General features: G+C 60.8%; 1 protein-coding gene across 1 annotated transcript; it reads left to right on the forward strand.

Moving 5' to 3' along the window:
* The first annotated feature begins 1,776 nt into the window (after positions 1-1,776).
* DHCR24 (24-dehydrocholesterol reductase) lies at positions 1,777-25,416 on the forward strand. Its single transcript, XM_055139629.1, has 9 exons — positions 1,777-2,096; positions 4,866-5,021; positions 11,109-11,214; positions 11,956-12,074; positions 13,677-13,940; positions 17,443-17,586; positions 22,378-22,575; positions 22,929-23,107; positions 23,463-25,416. The coding sequence occupies exons 1-9, from the start codon at positions 1,866-1,868 to the stop codon at positions 23,614-23,616; spliced, it is 1,551 nt and encodes a 516-aa protein (XP_054995604.1). The 5' UTR covers positions 1,777-1,865; the 3' UTR covers positions 23,617-25,416.
* Positions 25,417-27,404: the final 1,988 nt, after the last annotated feature.

Here is a 27,404-nt window from a genome sequence, read left to right on the forward strand (position 1 = left end):
TTATTTTGTTTGTTTTTAATTTGGGCCACACCCGGCAGTCTTTAGGGCTTACCTTGGCTCTGCGCTCAGGGATCACTCCTGGCGAGGGGCTTGGGGAACTGTATGCATGATAGGGATTGAACCCGGGTTGTCTGCGTGCGAGACAAACGCCCTACCCTTTGTCCTATCAATAACTGGGGTTTCTTCAGGTCAAATGATAAACAAATCTATACCTGTTAATATTCAATAGCTATTTTAACCCAACATATCAAAACATTTCATTTCAATATGGAATACACAAAAAAATAACCCCCCTAAACTTTAAGTTCTTTTTCCCTTGGCTTTTTTTTTTTTTTGTACTAAATCTTTGAAATCCAGGAGCTGCTTCAGTCGTAAAGGGCCTCTCAGTTTGAACTGCCGTGTCTGGGAACCCAGAACTGCTGCTTAAAGAGACAGGACAGGTCTGGACGGTCTGATTTTGAAGTCCAACGCAAACAGCCTCCTACTATTTGAACTTGGATCACTATTAAATATTTGAGCTGCTGACTCCCTTCTTCATTCCTCCCTGGGTGAACACACGTTATTGTGTCTACCAGGCCACCCGACAGGAGGCTCGAAACTGGGAAGACATAGTTTGCCCCGGAGCCCGGCCTGCGGGGGTGAGAGGCACATAACGAGACACATAAAATAATGGGACAGCGGCACGGCATTGCTGCATGATTTTACGAGCAACTGAAAGCGGAAGGAGGTGCCATACATGGAGATTGAGACTTGGCCCGGCGCAGGGTCCCAGGCTGAGCAACAAGCTCTGAGCAGGACTGAAATCGGGGGAGGCGACTTCTGTAAGAGCACAGAAAGGAGGAGAGGGGGGCCCTAGGGAGCCCTCCAGAGGGCACGTGAAGGCAAGGATGACAGCAAGGGCAGTACAGAGGTGGCAAGGCTCGGGCATCGCTTCTTCCGTGTTATAAGTGGCAGCCTGGAGGCAGAACCGAGGTCCAAGGCGGAGGACCCTGAATTAAGCGAGGAGGCTTTTGCTGCAAACCTTCCCTGCTCAGGGCGGGACAGGCCACGTGGCCTTTGTCACCAGCTCACCCCAGGACTGGAAATCCCGCCTGGCACAGGGAGGGACACCCCACCCATCCCACCCCTGCCCCCGGCATGTCCACAAAAGGCTCGTCCCTTCCTGCCCCTCTAGTCTCCCCGCCTCGACAGAGTGGCCGAGGGGGACCGGCCAAAGAAGTGACACTCCTAAAGTGCCCTCGAGGTCAGGGCCAGGAGGCTCCAACCTTGGGCGACACCAAGCCATCCCCTCCCCCCGCTCCGTGGGGGTTCCTGGGTGCCCACCACCGCCCCCCCAGCCCTGGGACCGACCAGAAAGCATGCAGAGGGGACAAGCGGGCCCCGAGCGGCCAGCCCCAGGGCCACCAGGGCCGGACTTCCACGCCCACCCCCGCGCGCCCGGGATCCTCGGTCAAGGTTCGGGAGGACCGCCCGAGGTCCGGGGGCGCCCCCACCCCTCGGGGAGGAAGGGGCACGCGCGGCCGCCCGCCGACCGCGCCCGTCCGGGTGGGGCGGCCCGCGCCCCGCGGAGCCGAGCTGACCCCAGCGGAGCCCGGGTCCCGGGCCGCCCCCTCCCTCCGCGCGCGTCGGCACGGAGCAGGGGAGGGCGGAGCCGCCCGGCCCGGCGCAGCCAATAAGAATAGCGGGTTCCTGGTCCGATCCCCGGCGCGGCTCGCCATTGGCCGCCGGCCGGGTCTCGGCCCACCGAACCTTCGCGACCTGCGCCAATCGCGAGGCGGCGAGGCGACCCCCCGGGCCGCGGCGGGCGGCGGCGGCGGTGACAGGCCAGGGCAGCCGGCGGCCCCCTCGGCAGCGCGGCCCCAGCCATGGAGCCCGCCGTGTCGCTGGCCGTGTGCGCGCTGCTCTTCCTGCTCTGGGTGCGCGTCAAGGGGCTGGAGTTCGTGCTCATCCACCAGCGCTGGGTGTTCGTGTGCCTCTTCCTGCTGCCGCTCTCGCTCATCTTCGACATCTACTACTACGTGCGCGCCTGGGTGGTCTTCCGGCTGAGCAGCGCGCCGCGCCTGCACGAGCAGCGCGTGCGGGACATCCAGAAGCAGGTGAGCGCGCCTAGCGGTGCCGGGCCGCGGGGGGCGCCGCCGCCGGGGGATGCGCGCCGCGCCGCGCCGCGCCGGACCCCCCTCCCCCGCCGCCCCGGGGCCGGGGACTTTCCCGGGGAGGGCCCGGCGCCCGCCGCGGGGGGCTGGGGGGGGCTTCTCAGGGGACTCCACGCCTCTCTCCGCGAAGTTTCGGGAGTGCTCACGCCGTGCGCCGAGCCCGGGCTGGGAAGCAGAGGGTCCCGGAGGGAGGGGACCCGTACGCCGGGAGCACCCACCGGACCCGGGCTGTTTGCAGGGAGGGCTTCCGGGAGGTGGAGCTGGCCCCCCCACCCCCACCCCCCCGGGGAAAGGGCGGCGGAGAAGGTGGGAAAGTCTAGGTGGGGGTGGGGGGCGCTGGAGCTGGGAGTTCGCGCCTCGCGCAGACCAGAGGTGGAGGGAAGAAGGTGGCACCTGGCTGGGCTGGCAGAGCCTGGCATCTGGGCCAGTCCGGGAGCTCCCTGCTGGACCCGGCCCCGGGAGCCCCCCCATCTTCTCCTCCCTCTCTCCAGCGACCCCGAGCCGCTGCCCCCGTCCCCACTGTGAGAGGGAGAGAGAGGGGGGACCCTCTTTTCACGCACACGCGCGCGGTGCCGTGGGCTGGCCGGCGCGGGCATTGGGTCCTGGCATTTGCTGGGCTCCCCCTGCCCGCGGCTTAGGTTCCGCTCCGCCTGGTGTCGGGTTGCAGAGAGCTTCTGTTTCCGGCTGCCACCCTCCCGCAGGTGTAAGTTCTGAGCCCCAGCCCCGTGTGAGGCCGGATGTGGCCATGTTCTGAAGATCCCAGGCTCCTCCAAGGATGGCTCAGCCCGGCCGCCCCCGCCCCCTGCCCCTTCCCCACCTTCCCATGGCATAGTCTCAAAGGTGCCTGGATCCACGGCCCCGGGCTTGGCTGGCCATGGTCAGGGCCCCCGACCCTGCCCAGGGCCCCTCTTCCTTCCTAGTTCCATCCACACGGATTCTGCTTCTCTGCTCACCTGCTGGGCCCGAATGGGGGCTGGGGTCCCACTCAGCCCTGGAGCCCGGGGCCCGGCCAGGGAGTGCTTAAAGTTGCCTAAAACTCAGCCAGAGGGTTCAGGGCGGACAGTTCGGGCAGGGCCTGTGCCTCCAGTGTCCGCTGCTTCTGACCTTCACGCGATGAGCCTTAGGTCTGGAACCTGTCCCCAGGGGGGAGAGTTAAGACTCGGACCGTAAGTCCTGGGCCCTCACAGTGCGGCTGGGGGGTGAGCTAGGAAACCGGGCGAGCTAGGAAACCGGACGAGCTCGGTGTCCGAGCCTGAGCACTCTCGTTTCTTCCCGTCCATCTCTGTCCCACCGTCTGTCCATCCACCTGCAGTTCTGGTTCTGTTGCCTCACACCCGGCTGCTGTAATAGCCGCTGACTAATCGCCCTTTTCCTGGGCCCTCCCCGCCTCCCCGTGGCTTGTGCCTGTCACAGAGGCCACTCTCCGCAGCCTCGCCTCTCCCTCCCCGAAATCTCGGCCAGTTCTCTTGGGAATCCCGTGGCGTTGGGGTGTCTGCGTTCCCTTCGCGTGCCTCGCCCTCCGGCCTGAATGCGGCACCCCCCCACCGCCCGCCCGGTGCATCACCCGCCCCTCGGGACTGCAGAGCTGGCGGGGGTGAGACCTGCTCGGTCATGCCACCTCACTGCTCATCGCGTCGCCCATTACTCACCGGAACCCTCACCCCCGGGTCCCCCCCTGCTCCGGGGCACCCTTGGCTGTGGGGAAATCCTTCCCCTGCACGCTTTTCCAGGTGAGCTCAGTGCACAAGCAGTTAGAAACGCAACTGGTAGGGCGAGAGCGGCTTCAGGAACTGGGGTCCCGTGAGATCCGGCCCCTCTCCCTGCCTCCGTCTCTCCGGGGCTCGGCCTTCCCTGGGTGGGGGGCTTCGCTCTCTGGGAGGCCGTCTGCAGGTGGGGGCCCAGCAAAGCAGCTTAGCAGCCCCCCCAGAGGGTCAGAGCGTCCTCGGGAACTGCCCTATGAACAGAGGTTTGGAAGCAGGTGACAGAGACCCGAGGGCGCTAGGTCACAGCTGTCCCTCCCCACCTCCCTCGTGGCTGTCCTGCCGTCCACTGATGCTCCGTGTTTGGTGCTCCAGCCAGTTCCAGCAGTGGCTTTACAAAACCTCTTCTTCCACCCTCCTGGCCCCTTTCCTTCCTCTCCGGGTGACACTTGAGTTAATGTGAACCAACACTTAGAGCAGGCCAGGCTGTTAGTCTGAGGATTGCGGCTGTAAGCCCCTCTCCTGCCGAACGTGGCTCTGGGCTGGGCTGTGCCCTCCCCTTAGTTTCATGACTTCGAACACGATATTTTTGCCTCTGGGTCTCTGATCCACAAAAGGAGGCCGGTCACCCAGACTTCTCGGGGTGTAATGAGCATTACTTTACACAGGGGACGAAAGAGACTTGGCGCATGGGACACACCGAGTAAGTAAGTGATTATCGCTTGATCCCTCATCTAGCTGTTATTCCCAGGACAAATCTTTTCCGGAACTTTCCACTTAGAGGGAATGGATTCAAAGCGCTTTCATCCTGTGTCCTAGTTCTTCCCTTTGCGGCGCAGTAACACTTTGCCTCTTCTTTGGACCTCGCTGCCGGGAGGAAATTGCAGGGGGACAGGCCCGAGCCTGGACGGATGCAGCAGTTCGGCCCCCTCGGCTGAGGACACGCAGGGCTGGAGGCTGGCTGCTCCGGGCTCTCGGCTCAACTCGCCCCAACTCTGTCCTCGGGCTGCAGGTGCGGGAATGGAAGGAGCAGGGCAGCAAGACCTTCATGTGCACGGGCCGGCCCGGCTGGCTCACCGTCTCGCTGCGCGTGGGGAAGTACAAGAAGACGCACAAAAACATCATGATCAACCTGATGGACATTCTGGAGGTGGACACCAAGAAACAGGTGAGAGGCGCCGGCGGCAGGCGGGGCTGGCCCTGGCGCAGGACGCACACTGGGAGGTGGTCTTAGCCAGCTCGAGGCAGTGGTGGTCACACCCGGGGGCCCAGGTCTTTGCAGAAGCTTCTGCCCCCCGGTCCCACCTTCCAGAACCTCAGTGGTCGCCCCATCTCACGGATGGGCAGATCAAGAGTTCATGGGGATTCTTGGGCTGTTAGCAGTTCCATAGGGAGGGGAGAGGGATGGGGAAACTGGGGAGAGGGAGGGAGAGAGAGAGAGAGAGAGAGAGAGAGTCGGTCTGTAGTACAGGGGTTAAGGCACTTAATCTTACACACGATTGACCCTGGTTTTGATCCCAAGCACTTCATATGGTCCCCTGAGCACCATCAGATGCGGTCCAACCCCCTCCTGACCCCTAACCCCCAGCGGAAAGGAAGAGTGAGCCTGTTGACCCCTTCTTGGAAACATTGAGCTGTGGCGGTGGCTCGGCCAGCCCTGCTCCCCGCGCCCTAGGGACACCTCTCAGCCGCGGAACTGTGCCTCACTTAGACACATCTCGTCGTCCCGATCCTGGAAGCCTGGCCTTAGGAACAGGAAGCAGGCTTAAAGCAAAGGCGACACAGGGAAATTGTAGCGTGGATTTCCTTTTTTCAAAATTACAGCTTTGCTTCTGCTTGCTTCTGGAGGGGTGGGGAGGACAGGTGTTGGGACCACACCCACCAGTGCTCGAGTGGTACTCCTCCCTGTTCTGTGCTCAGGGATCACCCTGGGTGGTCTTGGGGAGCCCCGAGGTGCTGGGGAGTCTACCCTGAGCCTCCAGCGTGCAAAACGTGTGCTCGGCCCGTTGAACTCTGTCTCCTGCCCGTCCAGCCACTCCACGCCAACACCGCATTCCGTAGAAGAGAGTCCTTAAATCAAGGACGGCCTCGTGGTGGGTTTGGTTAGGAAGCCCTGGTCAGCCTGCCCGGCCTCTGGGCCTGCCTTCCCCCTCCCCTAAACTGCCCCGTTGACATCCGTTTGGTCTGTGAGCTGTGTATCAGGTGTACGATCTGACAGGAATGCGCCGGGGACACTGTGCCTGCAATCTAGCCCGGGAATCGAGGCGGTCACCTCCGAGCTTCCTTCCCGTGCCCAGGCCCCTCCCTGCTGCTCCCCTCCACGTCCCTGGGCAAGCTGTGGCCTGCTTTGGTCACTCTGCATTAGTGCATGTCAAGCACCTTGCACAAATCAGATCATGCAGGACACACTCCTTTTTTGACTTCTTTCCTTCGCCTAATTATTTTGGGATTAATCTGTGCAGAGGCACGTATGGGGGAAGGGGGGGGGAACCATGGCTGGGAAGTTTTCCCTTGTGTAACGGTATCAGATTATTTTTCCTCTCACCCTCTTGGCCGCCACGTGGGTTATGCCTGGCTTAGGGCTGTCACAAGTAGCGTGGCTGGAACACTGGGGCACATGCTCGGAGACGCTTGCTTCGCTTCTGCCTCAGCGCGCAGGGTGAGGGGGCTGGATGGTGTGGTAGGCGTGTGGTTAACTCTAAGGACCTGCCAGGTGCTCTCCCAAAGTGGCTGAAGATTTTCTGTTCCCAGGAATTGCTGTGCCGGCCATTCCCCGTGTGGTAAATGTGCCCGGTCCTCCACTGAGCCAGTGGCCTCACTCGCCTTTCCCCAGTGGCTCACAATGTTGAGCTCCTCCTCTTGTGTCTCTTTACCTTGGGTATTGTTTCTTGTTCACTTGCTTGTGGTTGTGTTGGGGCCACACCTGGTGGTGCTCAGTGCTCAGGGGGATCCATGTCGTGCCAGGGATAGAACCCGGGGCCTCCTGTGCACCTGGCATTGATCCACCTGCCTGGCAGAGTGCCTGTTCACGTCTTTTGCCGGCATTTTTGGGGAGGTAGGGGAGAGATTTGGGTCATGGCTGGCAGTGCTCAGGGATCACCCTGGAGTGCCCAGAGGACCATATGGGGTGCTGGTGATAGAACCCAGCTCGACTGCATGCAAGGCAAGCGCCCCACCCTCTGTACTACCTGTCTGGCCTCCCCACTTTATTATATCCTTCCTTCCTTCCTTCCTTCCTTCCTTCCTTCCTTCCTTCCTTCCTTCCTTCCTTCCTTCCTTCCTTCCTTCCTTCCTTCCTTCCCTCCCTCCCTCCTTCCTTCCTTCCTTCCTTTCTTCCCTCTTTCCTTCCTTCCTTCCCTCCTTCCTCCCTCCCTTCCTCCCTCCCTTCCTCCCTCCCTTCCTTCCTTCCTTCCTTCCTTCCTTCCTTCCTTCCTTCCTTCCTTCTTTCCTCCTTTCCTTTTTTCCTTCCTTCCTCTTTTCCTTTCTTTCTTCCTTCCTACCTTCCTTCCTCTTTTTGTCTCTTTCTCCTCTGTCTCTCTTTCTCTGTCTCTTTCTCTGTCTCTGTCTATCTCTCTGTGTCTCTTTCTTTCTCCTTTCAGGAATTGAACTGGGTCAGCTGCGTGCAAGGCAGGCCCCTATACCGTACGAGGTTTCTGGTCTTTGCTTTTCCATCGGTGATTGAGAAGGACATTGGCAGTCTGCCTATGATTGTGGATTTTGTTTATATATCTTGCAGGGCTGTCAAGGTTTGAAGCTATGTTATTAATGTCCTCTGAGTTAGTCAATCCCTTTATCATGATGAAGTGACATTTTTATTCCTAGTTATATTTTTTGCTTGGGAAATTTACTTTTGATAAAGCTATTCCCACTTTCTTTTGATGTGTAATCTTGTGATGTCTTTTTCCATTCTCTGAGCTTTGATCTATGTGGATCATTATATTTAAAGTGTATTTCTTTGCATGTGACCAGCCGTGTGCATGGCAAGTGCCCTGCCCACTGTCCTATCTCTCTGGCCCAGCTTTCTATTTTCCCCATTTGTTCTCTGTTTTCTTCTTTTTTTTCCCCTCTCTATCTTTTCTAATTACTGAGCAAGTTCTGATTTCATTTTAATTCTGTGGCTGGCTTATTAGCCAGAGCTCTTTGTTATGCTGGCAGCTGTTTTAGGTTTTATAATAAAGAATCATCACTGTGTAGGGGCAGGGGACAGGGTTTGGCACATCCAGCGGTGCTCAGGGCCTACTCCTGGCTCTGCACGGAAGTGCTCCCACCAGTGCTTGGGGGACAATATATAGTGCTGGGGATCAAGCCCCGCTCACTGCGTTTAAAACAAGAGCTTCACCCCCCCACTACCTCTCTTGCCATCTCGGTTTGCTTTTGCTTGTTCTTGTTTGGGGGCCGTACCTGGTGAGGGTCAAAGGTTACTCCTGACTCTGCACTCTGGAATCACTCCTGGTGTGCTCGGGGGAGCCTATGGGGTACAAGGCGGACGCCCCACCCACTGCACTCCCTCCAGCCCCAGTCTGCTTTTTTTATTTGTTTGTTTGTTTTGCTTTTTGGGTCACACCTGGCGATGCTCAGGGGTTACTCCTGGCAGTGCTCGGGGGATTTGGGATGCTGGGAATTGAACCCGGGTCGGCCGCGTGCAAGGCAAACGCCCTACCCGCTGTGCTATCTCTCCAGCCCCCGCAGTCTGCTTTTAAGTGGGATTCTCTCGGGTGTCCTGATCACCACACTTCCTCCAGGTGGGCAGACAGTCTCATACCGAGCAGCTCTCCGGACACCCGCTGCGTGTCCTGCTCAGTTCTGAAAGTGCTTTCTGGGGGGAGCTTTAGTGTTCCCGGGTTAGCGCTCCGTGAGACTGCCCCGCCCCACCGTCCACCCCCACGAACCCCAGTGTTGACATGGTCGTGACAGACCGACCAGAGCGTGTGCGCTGCTGTGACCTCCTTTGGACTTTACACAGCCGGGGGAAGTTCAGCCGCTGGCGCATCACCACCTCAGCAAGTCCGATTGGTTGGCTGGAGCGACTCCCGGAACTCAGGGAGACCAGCACCCACGTGCTGCCTGAGAATGACGGTGTGATGAAGGGTCCAGGCCAGCCTGTAGGCGAAGGTCGAGGGGCGAGCGTGGACTGCTGGTCCTCCCCGGGCCCGTGGCTCTCCCCAGACCCTCCCTTCTCTGCCAGCCTGGAACTGGCACCAGCCCCTGACACGTGGCCGTCGATGGAGGCGTGCGGCTCTCTGACACTGTGTGCAGGGCCCAGAGAGAGAGCAGGGGTGAGGCGCTTGTCTGGCATGTGACCAAGCCCCAGCTGGATCCCTGCCCCCACGTACGGCAGCCCCTGAGGAAGACGGGGCGGGAGCCCTGGGCAGCGCCAGGGTTTTCCCAGCACCTCGCAGCAAAGCACCGTCTTCAGGCTGCCTTCTCTCTAGGGAGAACGGAGGTTACGGGCTGAAGACCCCCAAGTTTCTGATCCTGGTTCATTCAGCCGTTCGCCGGGACCCAGCGTGACCCAGCGGGCCCCCCAGAGTCGCCTCGTTAGAACAGGACACTCGTACAGGAGCAGATTCTAAGGGTCTCCGCAGCCCTCTGCCAAGGGTCAGAGAGCTGGTGTTAAACCAAGGACCTGGCGAGCTGTCGAGGGTGTTAGGGGCCCGGCGCGGGGGCCAGGCCGGCGTGGCTGCCAGCAGCTCGGAGATGACCCTGGTGGGGTTTGGTTAAGGTACTTGCAGTAGGGGCCGGAGCCATAGCACAGCGGGTCAGGTGTTGGCTTGCGTGGCACACCGCCAACCCAGGTTCAATCCCTGGCATCCCACCCGGTCTCCCAGCACCACCAGGAGTACTCCTGAGTGCAGAGCCAGGAATAACCCCTGAGCATCACCAGGTATTGTGAACAGAAAGGAGTCCCCCCACTCCACCCCTGCCCCCGAAAAGGATATTTACAATAGTAGACTTCCTTTTCTCTCTTCTCTTGGTGCTTCCATTGCCAGATGTATTGATTCGTATTCTTATCTGTGTGTGTACGTGTATATTATGAATTTGCACTTCTATATAAATTCACTTGTATAAGTCCACCACTGCATTATAATTTGATTCATAAGTTGTCTTTCAAAATAATGACAAGAGTCTTACTGATGGCCGGGAGTTCCCTCTCTTGATTATCACACAGGTCTACCTTTCTAGTCGTCTTCCTTCTGCAGGAAGGAACGGTGCGTTTCCTTGGACAGTCTTGCATAGTGGGTCAGCCGGGGCCCCCAGCACTGCCGGGCATGGCCCCCAGAGGTGGCCCCCATACTCCCTGGCACACGGGTGCTGTTTTATCAGCACGGGTGGATGTTTCTTTTTGTTGGCAGTTGGACGTTCTTGCTTCTGCGTGCGGGTAACACCCCTGTCACTTCAGCTCCTGTGCCTTTTACCTTGCTGGGTGCTGGGAGCTTCAATTCCTTGAAGTCCTGAGCTTTGCTGTGGGAGCCTGCGGAGCCCCCCGGTGGGGCAATGTTAGGTCCTGTTGGGTCTTGATGTTTCAGGTGGTTTTGGAATTCAGACTGGTCACTGCCGGGGTCCAGGCCCGGCCGCTCACAGCACACTGCGGTGTCCACTCTGCTGCGACCTGTGAGGGTTCCCAGTCTGGCTCAGGGGAGCTGAGGCGGGGGCCCCCTGTCAGCCTTCCTGGGGGCTCTTGCTTGGCCTCCCCGTCAGATAAGGCCCTTGTGCGTCTGCCCTGCTCTCCTCCATTCATCTTGCAAGGCTGAGACGAAACACTGGCAGAGCCAGAGCCAGGGACTTTGGCCGTCACGAAAGACGGTGAGATGTTCTAGAGAAAGGCTCTACAGACCGGGGGCCGGCCTGCATGCAGGGCCAGGAGTGACACCTAAGCTCCTGCTGCCACATGTATAGATCTGTACTCATACCTATCTACGTGCCTATGTTTATAGTATAAGTTTGTTTTTATATATAAATTTGCATTTATAAGTTCCACTACATTATAATTTTATTCTTTTATAAGTTGTCTTTCGAAATAATGATAAAATTTTTATATACTGCCTGCATGGGTGGGGGCGGGGGACGGTTTGCAGGGGACACCCTCGGGGTCAGCAGGTTCCAGTAGGGCACAACTTGAATGCGCTGGAGTTCCTGTTCCCCGTGCCGCAGCTCTCTGCCTCAGAGTCCTGGTGTCAGAAATAGGCGGCTTGGAGACGCCTCTATTAGGCCCAGAAACCTCCTGTGACCCGTGTCTTTCTTCTCGTGCCACTAGATCGTCCGAGTGGAGCCCTTGGTGACCATGGGTCAGGTGACTGCCCTGCTGACCTCCATTGGCTGGACCCTGCCTGTGCTGCCCGAGCTGGATGACCTCACAGTGGGTGAGGACCGACTGGCCCAGGAGCAGCGCTGGGCACCTGGGTTCCCCCGCTGGTTGGCTCGGGGCTCGCTTCTCTGCCGTTTGGGGACGGGACAGGCCCAGCCTCTACTGGCCAACCCAGAGAGGGGCGCTCGTTGCCTGCCCATGAGTGCCGGCAGGTGACACCCGCCTTTATTTGTCCCCTGGCTGCATCCTTTGCTCCAGTCCTGCCCTCGGGACACGCTGGTCTCTCTGTGCTCCCAGGGAATTCTTGGTCCCCAAAGTCTTACTCTGCAAGGGAGGTGCCCTCGGATCCCATAGTCGTTCCCTCGGGACACGGCCACCCCACCTTCCGTGGCTCTCCCTCTTTTCCGTTGGTGGTTGGTCCACCCCTGGCAGTGCTCAGGGGCTGCTCCAGGCTGGGGGCTGGGGAGTTCCCGGGGTCCGTGGGGAACTGTGCATGTCCGGGGATTGAACCGGGGCCGTCGGCCTGCAGAGCCCACGCTGCTCCACCCTTCCGGCTGCCTGTCAGAGCGCGTGCACCCAGATTCCTAGGGGCACCTGGCCAGCGGGGACAGTGTCGGTGCCACCAGTGGGTCTTCCGCCTGTCACACTCCCCTCAAGGCCCCTGGTCCGCTCCGGCTCCCCAGACCCCCAGAGACCAGCTGTCCCGAGGGCAGGGTCTGTCTCTGCTGGCCCCCTGGGTGTGCCCTTTCCCCTCCTGCCCGAGCCCCCAGCTCAGCGACACATGTTGTCTCTGCAGGGGGCCTGATCATGGGCACTGGCATCGAGTCATCGTCCCACAGGTTCGGCCTGTTCCAGCACATCTGCACGGCCTACGAGCTGGTCCTGGCAGACGGCAGCTTCGTGCGCTGCACGCCCGTGAGTTCCGAGTCGGGGTGGGGGGACCCCATCAGCCTGCCCGGGGGTCAGGGCGGTTCTCCTAGGAGCTGCTTTCAGGGCAGGGATGGCAGGAACCGTAGGGGCTCAGGGGCTATGCCCAGTACTGTCAGAGACAGTCAGAGCTTCAGGCACAGGTGAGGGGTGTTTCCTTTTTGTTCAGGGGGCTGGAGCAATAGCACAGCAGGTAGGGCGTTTGCCTTGCACGCAGCCGACCCGGGTTCAATTCCCAGCGTCCCATATGGTCCCCTGAGCACCATCAGGAGTAAGTCCTGAGTGTGGAGCCAGGAGTAACCCCTGTGCATTGCCAGGTGTGACCCAAAAAGAAAAAAATAAAGAAGGGAGGGAGGGAGGGAGGGCTCAGGCTAGGGTGCACGGGGTATTTTATTGTTCCCTGAAAATGGGGAGGTGGGTCTAGTAAGGCTGGGCCCCACAGGCTAAACTCTTAAGAGGGACTGCTTCGGAGGAGTGAAGGACAAGGAGGCATTTCCCCCCCAGGGAGCAGCAGGGCGGAGCCTTGAAGTCAGGGCGGGTCTCGTCTTGTCCTTCCAGCTCTTCTAGGACGGGCGGGTGGCGGGGCCTGTTCAGGAATCCCCGGGAGGAGGGAGGGGCTGTGGTCCTGGACGGGGCCGGGTGCAGAGTCGCGTTGGTTCAGTGCATTTGCCTCACCTCCAGCCTGTGGGTTAGCAGGTGGCTGACGTCCAAGAAGCACCTGCCGGGCCTCCTCTGGGTACCCCAGCCCCCCTGGCCGTGGTGCTCTGGGGACCACGTCTACTGTTTCAGAGACTCCTGGGCTGTGGCGGCACTGACCGCTCCCTGCCCTCCCCGGCCCACCCGCTCCTGTTCTCGCGGGGCTTTATGGGGACCAGAGTCGCAGCCCTAGGGGCCGGGTGGAAAGTGGTGTCCGTTTCCAGGACTAGTTCCAGTGCAAGAAAGCGATGGAGAGAATGGGTTGGGGAGCAGGGGAGGTGCCATGGGGGGACCAGGTGAGGGGCTGTAGGGGCACTGAGTCTGACGCTCGGCATCTGGCCTGATCCCCGAGCACCACTGCTGGCCCTCAGGGAACCCTCGGGGAGCTGCACTGTTCTCACCTGCTCTGTGAAGGCGAGGTAGGGTGTGGCCACCAGAGACAGAAGTCTCAGTTGCGTTTCAGTGTCCCTTTGGCCCTCCATGCCGATTTAGGGCCTGCCTCTCCTTCCTTTTGGTGGGTCTTTTTTTTCTTCTTCCCTTATATTTTTTTTTTGGTGGGGGGTCATACCCGGCGATGCTCAGGGGTTACTCCTCACTTCGCACTCAGGAATTGCTCCTGGAGGTGCTCGGGGGACCATATGGGATGCCGGGGATCGAACCCGGGGTCGGCTGCGTGCAAGGCAGTCGTCCTACCCTATGCTATTGCACTGGCCCCCGTTGGCGGAGGGGGAAGGAGGGTCAGTGTCTGACTGGGCACGTGGAGGTCACAGCGGGAGGACTCCCCAGGAGCACCATCAGTCGGCCTCCGGGGTGGGTGACGGGGCAGGTCAGCCTGGCGATGGGGCCCGGCGTTCACGCTCTGACACGTGTCGCCCCTCCCCACCCCCCCAACAGTCAGAAAACTCCGACCTGTTCTATGCCGTGCCCTGGTCCTGCGGCACCCTGGGCTTCCTGGTGGCCGCCGAGATCCGCATCATCCCCGCCAAGAAGTACGTCCGGCTGCGGCTGGTGCCCGTGCGGGGCCTGGAGGAGATCTGCGAGCAGTTCACGCGCGAGTCCCAGCGGCCGGAGAACCACTTCGTGGAGGGCCTGCTCTACTCCCTGGACGAGGCCGTCATCATGACGGGGGTCCTCACGGACGAGGTCGAGCCCAGCAAGGTGAGGTACCGGCGGCGGCGGCGGCATGGCGTGCCGGGGAAGGGGGGGCCTGCCGGAGCTGCCTGGGGCAGTGTGGCCGCATCGGCAGCCCCATCCCCGCCGGGCCCAAGCCTCCCGCGAGGGGCCTCATGTATCGGCACCTCAGCCCCCTTATTTCATGTGCTGACCTCGGCGCGACACTGCAGCATTCACGGGCGCCGGCCAGAAGTCCCCGAGTCTCAGTTTCTGCGGGCCGTGTTCCCCGAGCTCCCGTGGCTGCCTGCACGGGCCTGTCTTCCCCCTCCGCCACCTGGCCCCTCCCCGATCCCCATTTTTGGAAACTGAGGCTCCCAGCGATCATGTGAACCTCTGCGAGACGACACAGCCTAGATCTGGATTGTAGGTTGCTTCTGGTCCTGCCTTCAGAATCCAGAACAGGCCTGGGGTGGGGGTCAGGCCAGGCAGGCAGTGGCAGAGTGGCGGGCCCCTGGCGCCCAGAGCCAGACCAGAATCCAGACCACGCCCAGCCCAGCCTCAGTGATTTCCTCCACGCGGGGAGGACGAGCTTATTGCGAGGGACTCACGGGTGTAAACAAGTAGAAGCAAAGAAAAGACCACCGGCACCCAGGGTCTAGAGCCAGCCGTGGCTGAGGTGTTTGGTCTCCTGATTTTCTCTTTGAGCCATGAGCCATGATTTTTTTTTTTTTTTTTTGCTTTTCGGGTCACACCCGGCAATGCACAGGGGTTACTCCTGGCTGTACACTCAGGAATTACTCCTGGCGGTGCTCAGGGGACCGTATGGGATGCTGGGAATCGAACCCGGGTTGGCCGCATGCAAGGCAAACGCTGTGCTATCACTCCAGCCCCAAGCCATGAATTTTTTTCTTCAAGTTTATAAATTCTAAAATACGGAACCTGAGCGATACAGCAGGTATAGCAGGCCCAGTGCTGCTTGCGCGTGGCCAACCTGGGTTCAATCCCCGGCATCCCATAGGGTCCCCTGAGCCCACCAGGAGTGATCCCTGAGCACCAAGTCCGACGGGCACTTTCCAGGTACTTGCTGGATACCTACCTACTTCGTTTTTAAATCGGAAGGGAGGAGGGACAGGGCTCGGAGGTACGCCGCCTCTCGTGAGTGTGTGAGGCTGTGTGTGAGCCCCAGCATTAAAATTGCAACGGAGTTGAAATCCCCTAACACCATCCCCTCTCCTCTAAGGAAATGGGGCCCGCAGGGAGGGGCTTCTAAGGCCACACAGCTGGCGCGGGGCACTTGAGGTAGGGGCCCGACTCCAGGTTTTATGGCCTTTGTGTCAGCTTCCAGGATCTGTCACCCCCGGACGGGGAGGGCGCCCCCTTTCCTGGCGCTGCCCGGCCCCCACTGCCACCCTGGCCCCTCGCACCGAGGCAGGGATGCTGAGCCAGAGGAGTTCCCTGGGGCAAACCCTCCGCAGCTGCCGGGGCCGGTGAACTGAAGGCGAGGCCGAGCGGAATCAGCGTCCCCTGGGCCATCTGCTCTTCTGGATTTACAGTCAGGAGTCGGACTGTGCACCATGGTGTTTTGATGGGGGAAGATCCCTCTCAGACGGGGCTTAGCAGGCCTTCAGGGCTGCACCCCACCACACACGGGGAACCAGGTTTTGTTGAGGATCAAAGCGGGGTCAGCCCCGGCAAGTACCTTAAGCCGGCTGCTCCAGCCCATTTTTGTTTGTTGTTCTGAGGGCCACACCCGGCCGTGCTCAGGGCTGACTCCTGGAGGGGCTCAGGGGACCACACGGGCTCCTGAGGCTGGAACCCAGGTCAGCCGCACGCGAGGCAAGCGCCTTGCCCCTGTCGTGTCCCTCCATCCCTGGACAGCTTTTTTCGTGCCTTAGCCCCGGTTTGGTAGATTCTTCAGGGACCAAAGCCTGACCCAGAGGCCGTCACGGGCAACACTGCGGCGCGGGTGCGGGCCCCAGACTGGACCCCCGGGCATCTGGAGGAGTGAGGCCTGCTCGCGGGAGGTGCCTTTCGCGAGCACATCGAGGAGTCCTTTTCTTCCTTGCTTGGCAGAAGACCTGGGAATTCCGCCCGTGTGCCAGGCCCCGCAGGGGGTTCTGGGTGGGGGGGGCTTCGGGCAGGGGCCCAGCACTGGGATGTGGCTTTCCTGGTGCTGGAACCAGAACTGAGGGGCCCTCCTGCTTCCCCCACCCGGGACAGAGATGCCCTCCAGGTGCACGGCGCCCCCTTGGCCCCTGGCACGGAGGCCCCGCATGGGCCCAGGGACATGAGGCTCGCCAGGTGTCCCCGAGTCTCGATTGCATGGGCCGCGGGGCCGCTGGGGTGCGGGTTTCTGTCAGGTGTCGCTCAGCGGGCAGGGGCCCGCGTGGTGTCGTTGCCTGGCCGGCGTGCTGCACGCTGAAATTGAGCCGGGCACACGGCTCTTCAGCTCCAGTTTCCACCCTGTGTGCCCGCCGGCCTCCCTCCACTCCCTCCCACGCTTGCTGCGCGCCCACTGCGGGATCGCACCAGCCCAGTAAAACTCGGGGGCCACCCCAGGCCTGTGACGTGACGCGGTGCCTGGGCCCCGGCCCTGTGCGTGTCATATCTGATGGGCACAAACAACTCCCTCGAAGTATTTCTGTCTCTCGCCAGCTACAGAGATGAGTACTCAGGCTGAGAGCACATGAAAGTCTAGTGAATGTGTATCTGTGCACGTACATTAATCATAGCCTCCTGCTATTATTGCTATTTTAAAACACTTAATTTGCATTTGGAAATTAAACTGGGCTGGAGTGATAGCACAGCGGGTAGGGTGTTTGCCTTGCACACGGCTGACCCGGGTTCGATTCCTCTGCCCCTGTCAGAAAGCCCGGCACGCTACCGAGAGTATCCTGCCCGCATGGCAGAGCCTGTCATGCTACCCGTGGCGGATTCAATATGCCAAAAACAGTAACAACAAGTCTCACCATGGAGACGTTACTGGTGCCCGCTCGAGCAAATCGATGAGCAGTGGGATGCCAGTGACAGTGCCCAGTTAGGAACAGAGAGTGGCCTGCAGCGGTCACCCGGCTAGTGAGGAAGGGGCTGGGGAAGCCCCAGACACCCTGGGCAGGTGTCCAGACCACCCAGGACCGAGAAGGTCTGGGGTCAGCAAGACCTTGGCCAGGGAGATGACGATGGGGCCGGGCGAGGGGAGGAAGAGCACTTTCCAGTGCCAGAGGAACAGGCTGCCCCTGCTGGACGGGGTGACCGTGCCCCCGTGATGCTGGGGTTCTCGCACGGAGAGGGAGCAGCAGTCGGGACCAGGGTCACCCTGGAGCTAGCCAGGGGGGTGGGTTTCTTCCCGCCTCGCCCCACGCCTCCACCCTCCGCCCCGCCCCAGCACAGCAGGCCTGCCAATCCCTCAGAGGTGCTGACGGACAGGAGCGCTTTGAAGAGCGGAGCGGCCGGCCGGGACCCAGACGGCCGCCGTATCGCCGTTACAGTCTGCTGGCCGCCGGCCGCGCGGACACAGTGAGCTGACACAATGGCCCTGTCATTCCAGCTGAACAGCATTGGCAATTACTACAAGCCCTGGTTCTTCAAGCACGTGGAGAACTACCTGAAGACCAACCGCGAGGGCCTGGAGTACATTCCCCTGAGGCACTACTACCACCGGCACACGCGCAGCATCTTCTGGGAGCTCCAGGTGAGCTCGGGTTTCCGGGGACGGGTGGGGCCTCCCGGCCGGGCGGCCAAGTGCACAGCCACGCGCTTCCCTGAGGGCAGAGACTCCCGGCCCTGCCTGCCTGCCTGGGGAGGAAGCTTCGCTCCTTGTCGGGAAGTGGGGTGCCGGGCCAGCCAGGCTGGGGACAGGGACTGTTCCAGGCCAGACGGGACCTGGCCAGGCCAGCGGGGAAGGGCTGTGAGAACAAGGAAAGGAGGTGACTGACCAGTCACTGGCGGCGGAGCTCCAAGCAGGCAGGGCCAGTGCAGGGGGGAGCAGTGATATCTTAAATCGGGGCTATGGAGGGCCTCTCAGGGGCGACGTGACGGCAGGGAGCAAACGTGCAGAGGGCAGACGCAGTGCCAAAGCCTGGGTCCACAAATGGGTTCTTTTTCTGGTGTGGGAAACCAGTGGCAGATCAGTAAAATGTTGGTTTAAAAAAAATGGTGGTTATTTTTTTTTTTTTTTTTTGAGGTGGCTTAAAATAAGCCATTTTGGTTCAGGGCCCACTGCTGGCAGTGTGTCCGGGAACCAGGCCATGCCAGGTTTAACAGGGCAGCCACGTACCAGGCAAACACCTTCACCCTTACACTAACTCTTCGGCCCCTGACATGAGCCATTTGAAAGCCAACAGTCCAGCAGTATTTGGGATGCTCACCATGTTCCCGTCATTCTGCCACTTCATTTTCTTGTTTATTTTTGGGCCATACACGCATGGCTGTGCTCAGGGCCGACTCCTGGCTCTGCGCTCAGGGATCACTCCTGGCGGTGCTCGGGAGACCATAAGAGATGCCAGGGATCGAGCCTGGGGCCGGCCATTTGCAAAGCAAGCGCCCTTGCCACTGTGCTGTCGCTCCGGCCCGAATGCTGCCCCTTCTGCCCAGTTCCAGGAGGTTTTAATCTCTCTCAGGAACCCCTGTGTCCTTTCATTAATAGTTCCCCCCCCCACTCCACCTGTCCTTGGCAGCGGAGATTGGCTTTGGTCGCTGGGGTTGCCTGTCGTGGACCTTTCACATCAGGAGACCCAAAGAGTATGTGACTCTTGTGTCTGGCTTTTCACTAAGCGTGATTGGGGGCAGGGGGAGGCTTGGGTGCACACCTGGTGGTGCTCAGGGGCTCCTCCTGGCTCTCTGTTCAGGAGGGGACCCCCCGGTGGTACTCAAGGCACGAACTTGGTGCTGGGGATTGACTCAGAGCCAGCCAGCATGCAGGCGCCTTCCAGCCCCTGAGTTTAATGTTCTCAGGGTCCACCCACCCTGGCGTGTGTCAGCACAGGTCACAGGTGACACAGGTCCCTTTCTGATGCTTCCGGTCAGGGTGGACCCGTAAGCAGTGGGGTTGCAGAGGGCTGTGCCGCAGTGCCCACGCATGAAGCAGACGGGCCGTCTCAGCTGATGGAGATGGCCGTATGGCATTTGCGTGTCGTCTGTATGAGATGCTTCTCAGCACATCTCCCCAGCAGCGCCAGCACCTTCCTGGGTGCTTCATTCCTTCCTGGGGTCGGGTCAGTGCTCCGGGGTCTGGGCACATGCCATACGATGCTCCACTCGGCTGTTAATAAGCGTTTGGGCAGATGCCACCTCGAGTGAACATCCGTGCGGGATTATTCAGGAACTCCTTTTCCCTAGCTGGGGGCACGTGCCCGGTGTAGGGTTGCAGCGCTCCGTGACAGTTCTGTGTCTGACTTACTGGGGCACCGCCCAGCCGTCTTTCCATGTCGCAGCCCCAACAGCAGCACGTGGGAATTCCCTTTCTCTACTTTCTTGTCAACGCTTTGCTGCTTGGTTCGTTGTGTTTTTGTTTGGTGGTGGTGGTGATGGTTTGGGGGTTGGGCGTGGGAGGGGGGCGTTGGGTCACACCCAGTGGTGCTAGGGGCTCCCTGCTCTGTGCCCGGGAACTGCTCCCAGCGGTGGTCGGAAGACCTCACAGTGCCGGGCATTCCGCCCGGGTCTCTGGCATGTGAGGCTCATCTCTGCGCTGCCCACTGGGCTCTCCCCAGTCCTCCGTTGGGTTGTTAATGCTGCCCCAGTGGGCGAAGGGCTGCTCACGGTGCTTTTGATTTGCATTTTTCCAATGACTAGTGAGGTGAAGCATCCTTTATATGCTTGCTCACCGTTGGCGGGCTGGTTTCTGTTTTTCTGAGTAGTATCTGTTCAGATCCTTTGCCTCAGTGCAGTCGAGCTGTTTCTCCTTGTTTGTTTTTGTGGAGGTTTTTTAGTTTTTGTTTTTCTTAGTGAATCACCATGATACAGTTACAAAGCTTTCATGTTTGAGTTTTAGTCATACAATGATCGAACACCCATCCCTCCACCAGTGCACATTCTCCACCATCAATGTCCCCAGTGTCTGCCCCTCTCCTTGTTGCTGACTTCTCTGTTTTCTTTCTTACTCTGGATACGTCACTGTATCACTGTCATCCCGTTGCTCATCGATTTGCTCGAGCGGGCACCAGTACGTCTCCATTGTGAGACTAGTTGTTACTGTTTTTGGCATATCGAATACACCACGGGGAGCTTGCCAGACTATGCCATGTGGGTGAGATACTCTTGGTAGCTTGCCGGGCTCTCCGAGAGAGACAGAGGAATTGAACCTGGGTTGGCTGCATGCAAGGAATAAAGCCCTACCTGCTGTGCTATCACTCCAGCCCCTGGATACATGATTTGCAATTTTTTTTTTACTTCACATATTCTCTTTGCACTTTTTTTCTTTCCATTTGCCTGGGGCTGGAGGCTTGGGGGGATCGTAATGGGCCCCCCTCCGCCCCCCGCATCAAAGCTTCTGTCGCAGCCCTTTGAACTGTCTCTCCAGCCCTTTTTTGCCTTCTTGGTTCTCTGATGCACTAAAGCCTTCAGCTTTGAGGAGGTCTGGTTCATGCCTTTACCTCTCCTAGTCCTGTGCTGCTTGTGTTGTGTCTAATAATCTCGCTAAAATGCAGCACACGTGGTGATGTGCTTCCTTGTCCTGCTAAGAGCTCTCGTGGCTTTATTTCTGTTTCCGTGGTCAGCGCTGTTTCCGTGGTCAGCGCGCCTCTCACGGAGCCTTGGGAGCAGCGGTGGGCGCGAGGGGCCGGCTCCTTTGTCTGTCACAGGTCAGGAGTGGGCTCTGCTCGGGAAAGTCAAGGATCTGGATTTAGTTTTGAAATTCCACAAGGGTAGCTGTTGGCCTAGGTGGAGAGCAGACGGCCGTACGGGGCGGGGATGAGTGGGAGGGCAGAGGGAAGGAGACGCTGGCATCTGGAACAGGCCGGGAGGGAGGACAGACCGTCAGGCGGGGAAGCCCCCTGACAGCTGAGCCTCAGCGCAGCCCACCCGGGGGCAGGATTTCAAGGCTCGGAGCCCGGGCAATTGGGTGGCTGGCGGTGCCAGTGGCTGCGGTGAGCGTGGGGAGGAAAATGGGAAGATTGTTCTGGAACATGTGGCTTAGAGGTGCCTTAGACCCGGATGGTGGGACTCAGCCCGGTGAGAAAGGAAGGCTTGGGCCCAGTTTGTTGGGTTGTTTTTTTTGGGGGGGGGGTTCCAGGGGAGGGCTCACCCAGCAGTGCTCAGGATTTACACTCTACGCTCAGGGGTCACTCCTGGCCACACTTGGGGGACCATCCGGATTCCTGGGGTTTGAACCGGCTCGGCCTCGTGCAGGGCTGCCCTCTCGCCTGCCACTCCCACCCTGTTCCGTAGAACAGCACGGTCCCTGGGCCCGCCTTGGGAGAGGTACACAGCCATCAGAACAGAATCCAGGGGCGGCTGGGCACTGGAGACAAAGGGCAGGGGGAGAGGAGAGCAGGGCCAAGGGTGCGGTGCTCCCTGGTTGTCACCATCCTTCGCATGGGGGCCGGGGAGAACCTTGGGTCCCTCGGTGCAAGATGGGACAGGACAGGGCAGGGTTTACGACCCCACTTCCTGAGCCCGAGACTTCGGAAGGGATGTGGTTCCAGAGGCTGCTTAGGGGACCAAAGGGCTGTTTTTAGGGGGGAACGCAAGCGGCTTTTAAACAGAAGCAGAGCAGTGCCGTGTGGCTCACGACAGACCAGTCAGACCCGACGCAGGGGCCCCCTTCCTCCTGAGGGGCGGGTGCAGGAGGCCGGCAGCATGCACGTAGCAAGGGGGCGGGAGGAAACGGCGCCGACTCTCAAGCCAGAATCGGTTCCAGCTGTGCTCACTGTTCGGGTTTCCACTTCCCGGGGGTGCATCTCAGCTCACCGCACATAGGAACACACAAGGCGCGTGCAGAAGGCACACTCGGGGGCCATCTGGGAGGAACCTCAGTGTCCACTGGGGTGGGGCCCAGCCACCGTCAGCACGCAGCCCACCTGCATGGCAGAGGGACACAGTGCAGAGTGGCAGTGTCTGGGGGGAGCAGTGGGGTCGGAGCTGCGGGAACTCGGGCCGGAGGGAAGTGAGGCCCAAGGCGGAAAGGTGGCCCCGCCTGTCTGGACTCCAGCCACTGTCCGCAGGAGACAGCAGAAGCTCTTCCTCACCCTGGCCCACGAGACACAGGGGCCGTGGCTCCGAGCACCTCCCGGGAGCCCGGGGCTAAGTCTGCTCGGTCTGTGACCTCGGCCACTCAGCCGCAGCTCCAGGTCCCTTCTGACCCGCTCAGGCAGCTGCTCCTTCCCTGGGGCCAAGTGCCAGTTCCCAGCCGAGGGACCTGAGCCCAGGGAGCAAAGCAACTGCCCGAGGCCCTCAGGGCCGAGAATCCAGCCCATTCCGACCCGGGAGAGTCCCGGGTTCCGCCGGCCTGGTCCCTGCTCTCCATCACCGGCTTGGTGTCTTGCAGGACATCATCCCCTTCGGCAACAACCCCGTCTTCCGCTACCTCTTCGGCTGGATGGTGCCCCCCAAGATCTCCCTTCTGAAGCTGACCCAGGGCGAGACCCTGCGCAAGCTGTACGAGCAGCACCACGTGGTCCAGGACATGCTGGTGCCCATGAAGTGTCTGCAGCAGGCCCTGCACACCTTCCACAACGACATCCACGTGAGCGTGGGGCGGGGCCTGGAGGGAGAGGGGCGGGGCTTGGTGAAAGCACGGGGCGGGGTCTGGAGGGAGGGGGCGGGACTTAGTAGAAGCGTGGGGCGGGGCCTGGAGGGAGAGGGCGGGGCTTGGTGGACGCGTGGGGCGGGGCCTGGCACAGGCCTGCTCCCTAGTGCCATGGACATGCGTGCCTGCCCGGCCCCATCTCAGTTTAGGGGTCTGTGAGCAACCCGAGGGTGGGGAATGGCGGCAGAGCCTCCCCTTAGGCCAGTGTCTTGCTCTGGGCCTGAGGGCAGTGGGGAGGGGGTGCTTGGATCAGTCACCCGTATCCACCTTCCTCCCCCTGCTCCCTCCAGGTCTACCCCATCTGGCTCTGCCCGTTCATCCTGCCCAGCCAGCCAGGCCTGGTGCACCCCAAAGGAGACGAGACCGAGCTCTACGTGGACATTGGCGCCTACGGGGAGCCGCGCGTGAAGCACTTTGAAGCCAGGTCGTGCATGAGGCAGTTGGAGAAGTTCGTCCGCAGCGTGCACGGGTCAGTGGCCAGCGGATGGTACAGGACACCCCACTCCCACCCCCGGACTCTGCTCCAGGGAGGAAGCGGGAAAGGCTGGAGCAATAGTACAGTGGGTAGAGCTTGCATGCGGCCAGCCCGGGTTGGGATCCCCCGAGCACTGCCGGGAATAACCCCTGACCTCAGACCCAGGAGTAAGCCCTGAGCATCACTGGGCGTGACCCCAAAAACAATTCTTTTTTAAATGAAATGCAGTACCACCTGCCTGAACTCAGTCCCGGGGGTGTTGGACCAAGCCAGCCTGCCAAGGCTGCAGCCGCGTGGGGTCCGTGGGGGGACGCGGGGCAGTGAGTGAGCCCTCCGCCGCGCCCCGCAGGTTCCAGATGCTCTACGCCGACTGCTACATGAACCGGGAGGAGTTCTGGGAGATGTTTGACGGCTCCTTGTACCACAAGCTCCGGGAGCAGCTGGGCTGCCAGGACGCCTTCCCCGAGGTGTACGACAAGATCTGCAAGGCTGCGAGGCACTGAGCCGGAGCCCCCCAAGAGACACGGAGCCGTGGGGGGCCTCCCCGGGCCCATCTTCCCTTCACTCAGGCTTGGCCACTCCCCCAGACCCACACGTCTCCCACATCCCTCCCAGGCTGCCCCCGGCTTTCCCGGCTGTCGGGGACCGGACACAGGAACTCGAGTCCGGCTCATGCTCCGGGCCGCTCTGGGCGTCTCCCGCCCGCCCCCGTCTGCTGAAGGAGGGGTGTGGACGCTTGCCCGCTGAGGGCAGGGGCCTCAGAGCCCTGCCCACAACTACTCTCCGCTCAACTGACAACAGTGCACTGGACGCAGGCTCTCGTCCCCTGGCCCAGGTTTGGCTGAAACGATGAAAGGGCCGGCCCGGAGTTGCTCGCCATGACTTGGGTCTACCGGAGGAGCCCGCAGGGGGGAGGACAGAGGCGCCTCTGCATGGCCGAGGCTTCAGGGGGGGCGACGGGTGGGGACGGCTTGCCGGGCCATGCCAAAGTCCTCGCAGCCGCCCTCAGAGGCCTGCCCCCTCCTCCTCCTGCGCCCAGCGGCGCTGGGGGCCGGGACGCCCGGCGGGGTGCACCGGGCTTTCTGCTCCGAGTCCCATCCCTGCCGTGCTGCCGCCTTACCTCTCACCCCTTCCCCTCCCCCACTCGCGCGTGTGGTGGGCGTCCACACCACGCAGGCACCACGTGAGTCGGGTCCGAGAGGGCCCCCCGGGGGCTGGAAGGAAGGCATCAGTTGGTCTCGCGCCCCCCCCTCCCCGCCCCCTCTCCCCCTCCCCCGGCTGTAGTTCATTTCAGTGCCTTACAAATCCGAAGCTCAGAGAAAGTTCGCTCCCTTCCCCTTCCAAAGGGAAGGGGCCCGCCCTTCCTCTCCCCGCCTGTGAAAGCCGGGAGCTGCCCGCGCGGAGAGCTGGGGTGCCACGCGCCCCGGGTGTCAGGAAGCCCCTGCACTGCTGCCCAGGGACCGAGTCTCTCCTGAACTGCCCTTTCCCGCTGGGACTCACCGGCTGTCTCGGACCCTGGCGTGCAGTCTCACCATCGCGGGGGCAGCCGCAGTTACCCCTCGGAGCTTGTCTGTACCTTCACAAGGCCCCCTGCCAGGACTGAGGCCAGAACCTCCCGGAGGGCCACGCGGCCTCCCCACCCTGCCGGCCGGGCCCCCGAGTCTGGGCCTGGCCCGCAGGCTGGCCTCACGCCTGGCACTCGGGTAGGGCCGGCACCCCGGCCCGTTTCCCTGGCCGCAGGGCCGGGGGGTGGTGAGACGAAACCTCAGGGTCTTGCTCCTCTCGGATGTGGTGCGTCCCCCGGCCGTGCGCTTCCTGCTCGGGCTGACCTCATGATTCTGCTGTGTAGAGGAATGGTTAGTCCCGGTGACAGGCCCAGCGCCAAGGCTCCAGCCCAAGCCGAGGAGAGGGTGGCCCTGGATGCCAGCCTCTCCTGCCTCCGCGCCCCCCGCCCGCACGGGCCGCCCCCAGGAGCTGTGGCCTGGGCTCCGGCCTCGGCGTGCCCAGAGGCAGCTTTTCTGCGCCGTCCTGTCCCCAGCCCTGGGGGACCGATTGTGCAGCCCCCTGCAGAGCCCCCACTTCTGGGCTGCCCGGAGGGTCCCACGGGGCAGGACAGCAGCAGGCTCTGGGTGGGGGGGGCGACCTTGGCCACTGTGGTCCCTTTCCCCATCCCCCCCACCGGGGCCGAGGAAAAAGGCCCGAGTCCCGCTCTCCCTGCTGGGCGCCGTGCCTGCCCCCCGGAGCACTTCACGTCCCTGCGGCTGTGTGGCTGCTGCTTGTGTAAAATAAAAGTGTGACCTGGACGTCGTCTTGGTCAGTGCTTGCCCCGGGGGCCTCAGGTGTGCGTGTGGCTTGGGATGGGCCTCCAGTGCAGCCACTACCCTTCTACCTTCATTTGCATCCTGGCCAGTAGAGGGGTGGGTCTGGCCTGGTCACCACGTGATCCAGTGGAGGTGTGACCATAATCTCAGGGGAACAGGGGAGAAGCGGGAAACCGGAGCTTGACCTGGGTGACTGAGTCACGTGTGGGACATGCTGTTCGAAGCCCCACGTTGAGAGTCAAGAGCTAGGGCTGGGGGGTGGAGTGATAGCACAGCAGGTAGGGCGTTTGCCTTGCACTCAACCGACCCGGGTTCGATTCCCAGCATCCCATATGGTCCCCTGAGCACCGCCAGGAGTGATTCCTGAGTGCAGAGCCAGGAATAACCTCTGTGCGTCGCCGGGTGTGACCCAAAAAAAAAAAAAGCAAGAAAATATATAAAAAGCTAGGGCTGGGGCCAGAGAAACGAGGTACCTTGCACACTCCTGAGGACTGCCAGGAGTGGTCCCTGAGCACAGCTGCGTGCAACCCTAACACCAAAACACAAATAAGGGCTGTCATCCTGACTCTGCCATTTGTACGTGACCCCCAAGACGAGATACTGGAGATGGAGCATTGCCTCTGGTTCCCACCAGGACAGCCACATGCAAACTGAGGAGGGCTCTCGCCAGAAACCAGGCCCACCAGCACTGTGAACTTGGACTTCTAGTCTCCAGAACAGAAATAAATGCCTAGGCCCCCGTCTACGGTCATTTGGTGTACAGTCTATAAAGATTGTTGGATATCGTGGGATCAGAGGGATCCCAGAGGAGTCCTGCCGAGGCCAGAGCGAGTTCAATGGGGAGGGGGTTTACAGTGCACACAGCGGACCCTGGTTTGATCCCCGGCATCCCACGTGGCTCCCCGAGCGAGCCAGGAGTGACTCCTGCGCGTGGAGCCGCCTGAGAACCACCAGGTGTGGCCCAAGATTTTAAAGCAAGTTTTCCAAAGGCCGAATCACGCCTGCATGTCCCCCCTTACTCCATGGAGCTCCCGAAGAAACAGGCACAGTATCTGTTTTTTTTTTTTTTTTCAGGGTTGGGTTGTGTCGATTTGGGCCGCACCCTGAGTGGCTCCCTCCAGCTCTGCACTCAGGACTCACTCCCCGCCGAGCTGCCTGGGGTGTAACTCGTGTCAGCCCCGTGCAATGTAGACATCTTACCCCTGTACTGTCTCCCCAGCCCAGGCTTGGTTTGGTTTGGTTTGGTTTTTTAAATAGGGCATTGTGAGGGCCAGATGGTACAGCAGGTAGGGTGCTTGTCTTGCACACATTCGGCCTGGGGCTCAATCCCCAGCCCTCGTAGGGTCCAGAACCCAACTAGGAGTGATGCCTAAATGCAGAACCAGGAGTAAGCCCTGAGTACAGTCAGTACACGCCCCCCCAACACCCCCAAAGTGCTCCAAGTAATGTTTTTGTCTAGACATGTTCTAGGCTCTCTGTCTCCCTCCCTCTTTCCCTCTCCCCCACCCCTTATCGTCTCATAGTGCCCTATTTTTTTTTTTTTGAGATAGGGGTCACACCTGACAGTGCTCATTGCTCACTCCTGGCTGTGCATTCAGGCATCACTCCTGAAGAGGGCCCAGGGGGTCACATGGGGTGCCTGGACTGGACCCTCATCAGCTGCTTGCAAGGCCAGCGCCCTCCCTGCTGAACTACGCACCCCGGAGCACCTTCTACTGTAAGGTGCCTTGCTGCTGAGAGTTTGACTCGGGAGCCTTCAGCTTACAACAGCGACACTGGGACACATGCAGTGAAAAATAAATAAATAAATAATCACATTTTGCACTGTGGGTTTAGACCTTTCCCAAGGCTAGTGAGTGGCTGGGCCATGGTTGCGAGCCCCCGTTTCCCAGCACCACCCCGTCATGAGCAGACACGCCCCGCCCGCGCCAGGCTGTCTGGAGAGAGGAAAGGCTGACTCCCCTGCAGCC

This window comes from Sorex araneus, chromosome 5 (genome assembly GCF_027595985.1).
Source record: "Sorex araneus isolate mSorAra2 chromosome 5, mSorAra2.pri, whole genome shotgun sequence".
Classification (NCBI taxonomy): domain Eukaryota; kingdom Metazoa; phylum Chordata; class Mammalia; order Eulipotyphla; family Soricidae; genus Sorex; species Sorex araneus.

Coding starts and splice junctions, on each gene's coding strand:
- DHCR24 (XM_055139629.1), top strand. CDS start 1,866: ATGGAGCCCGCCGTGTCGCTGGCCGTGTGCGCGCTGCTCTTCCTGCTC. Junction 2,097..4,865: donor TGCGGGACATCCAGAAGCAG/GTGAGCGCGCCT, acceptor CTCGGGCTGCAG/GTGCGGGAATGGAAGGAGCA. Junction 23,108..23,462: donor TTCGTCCGCAGCGTGCACGG/GTCAGTGGCCAG, acceptor CGCGCCCCGCAG/GTTCCAGATGCTCTACGCCG.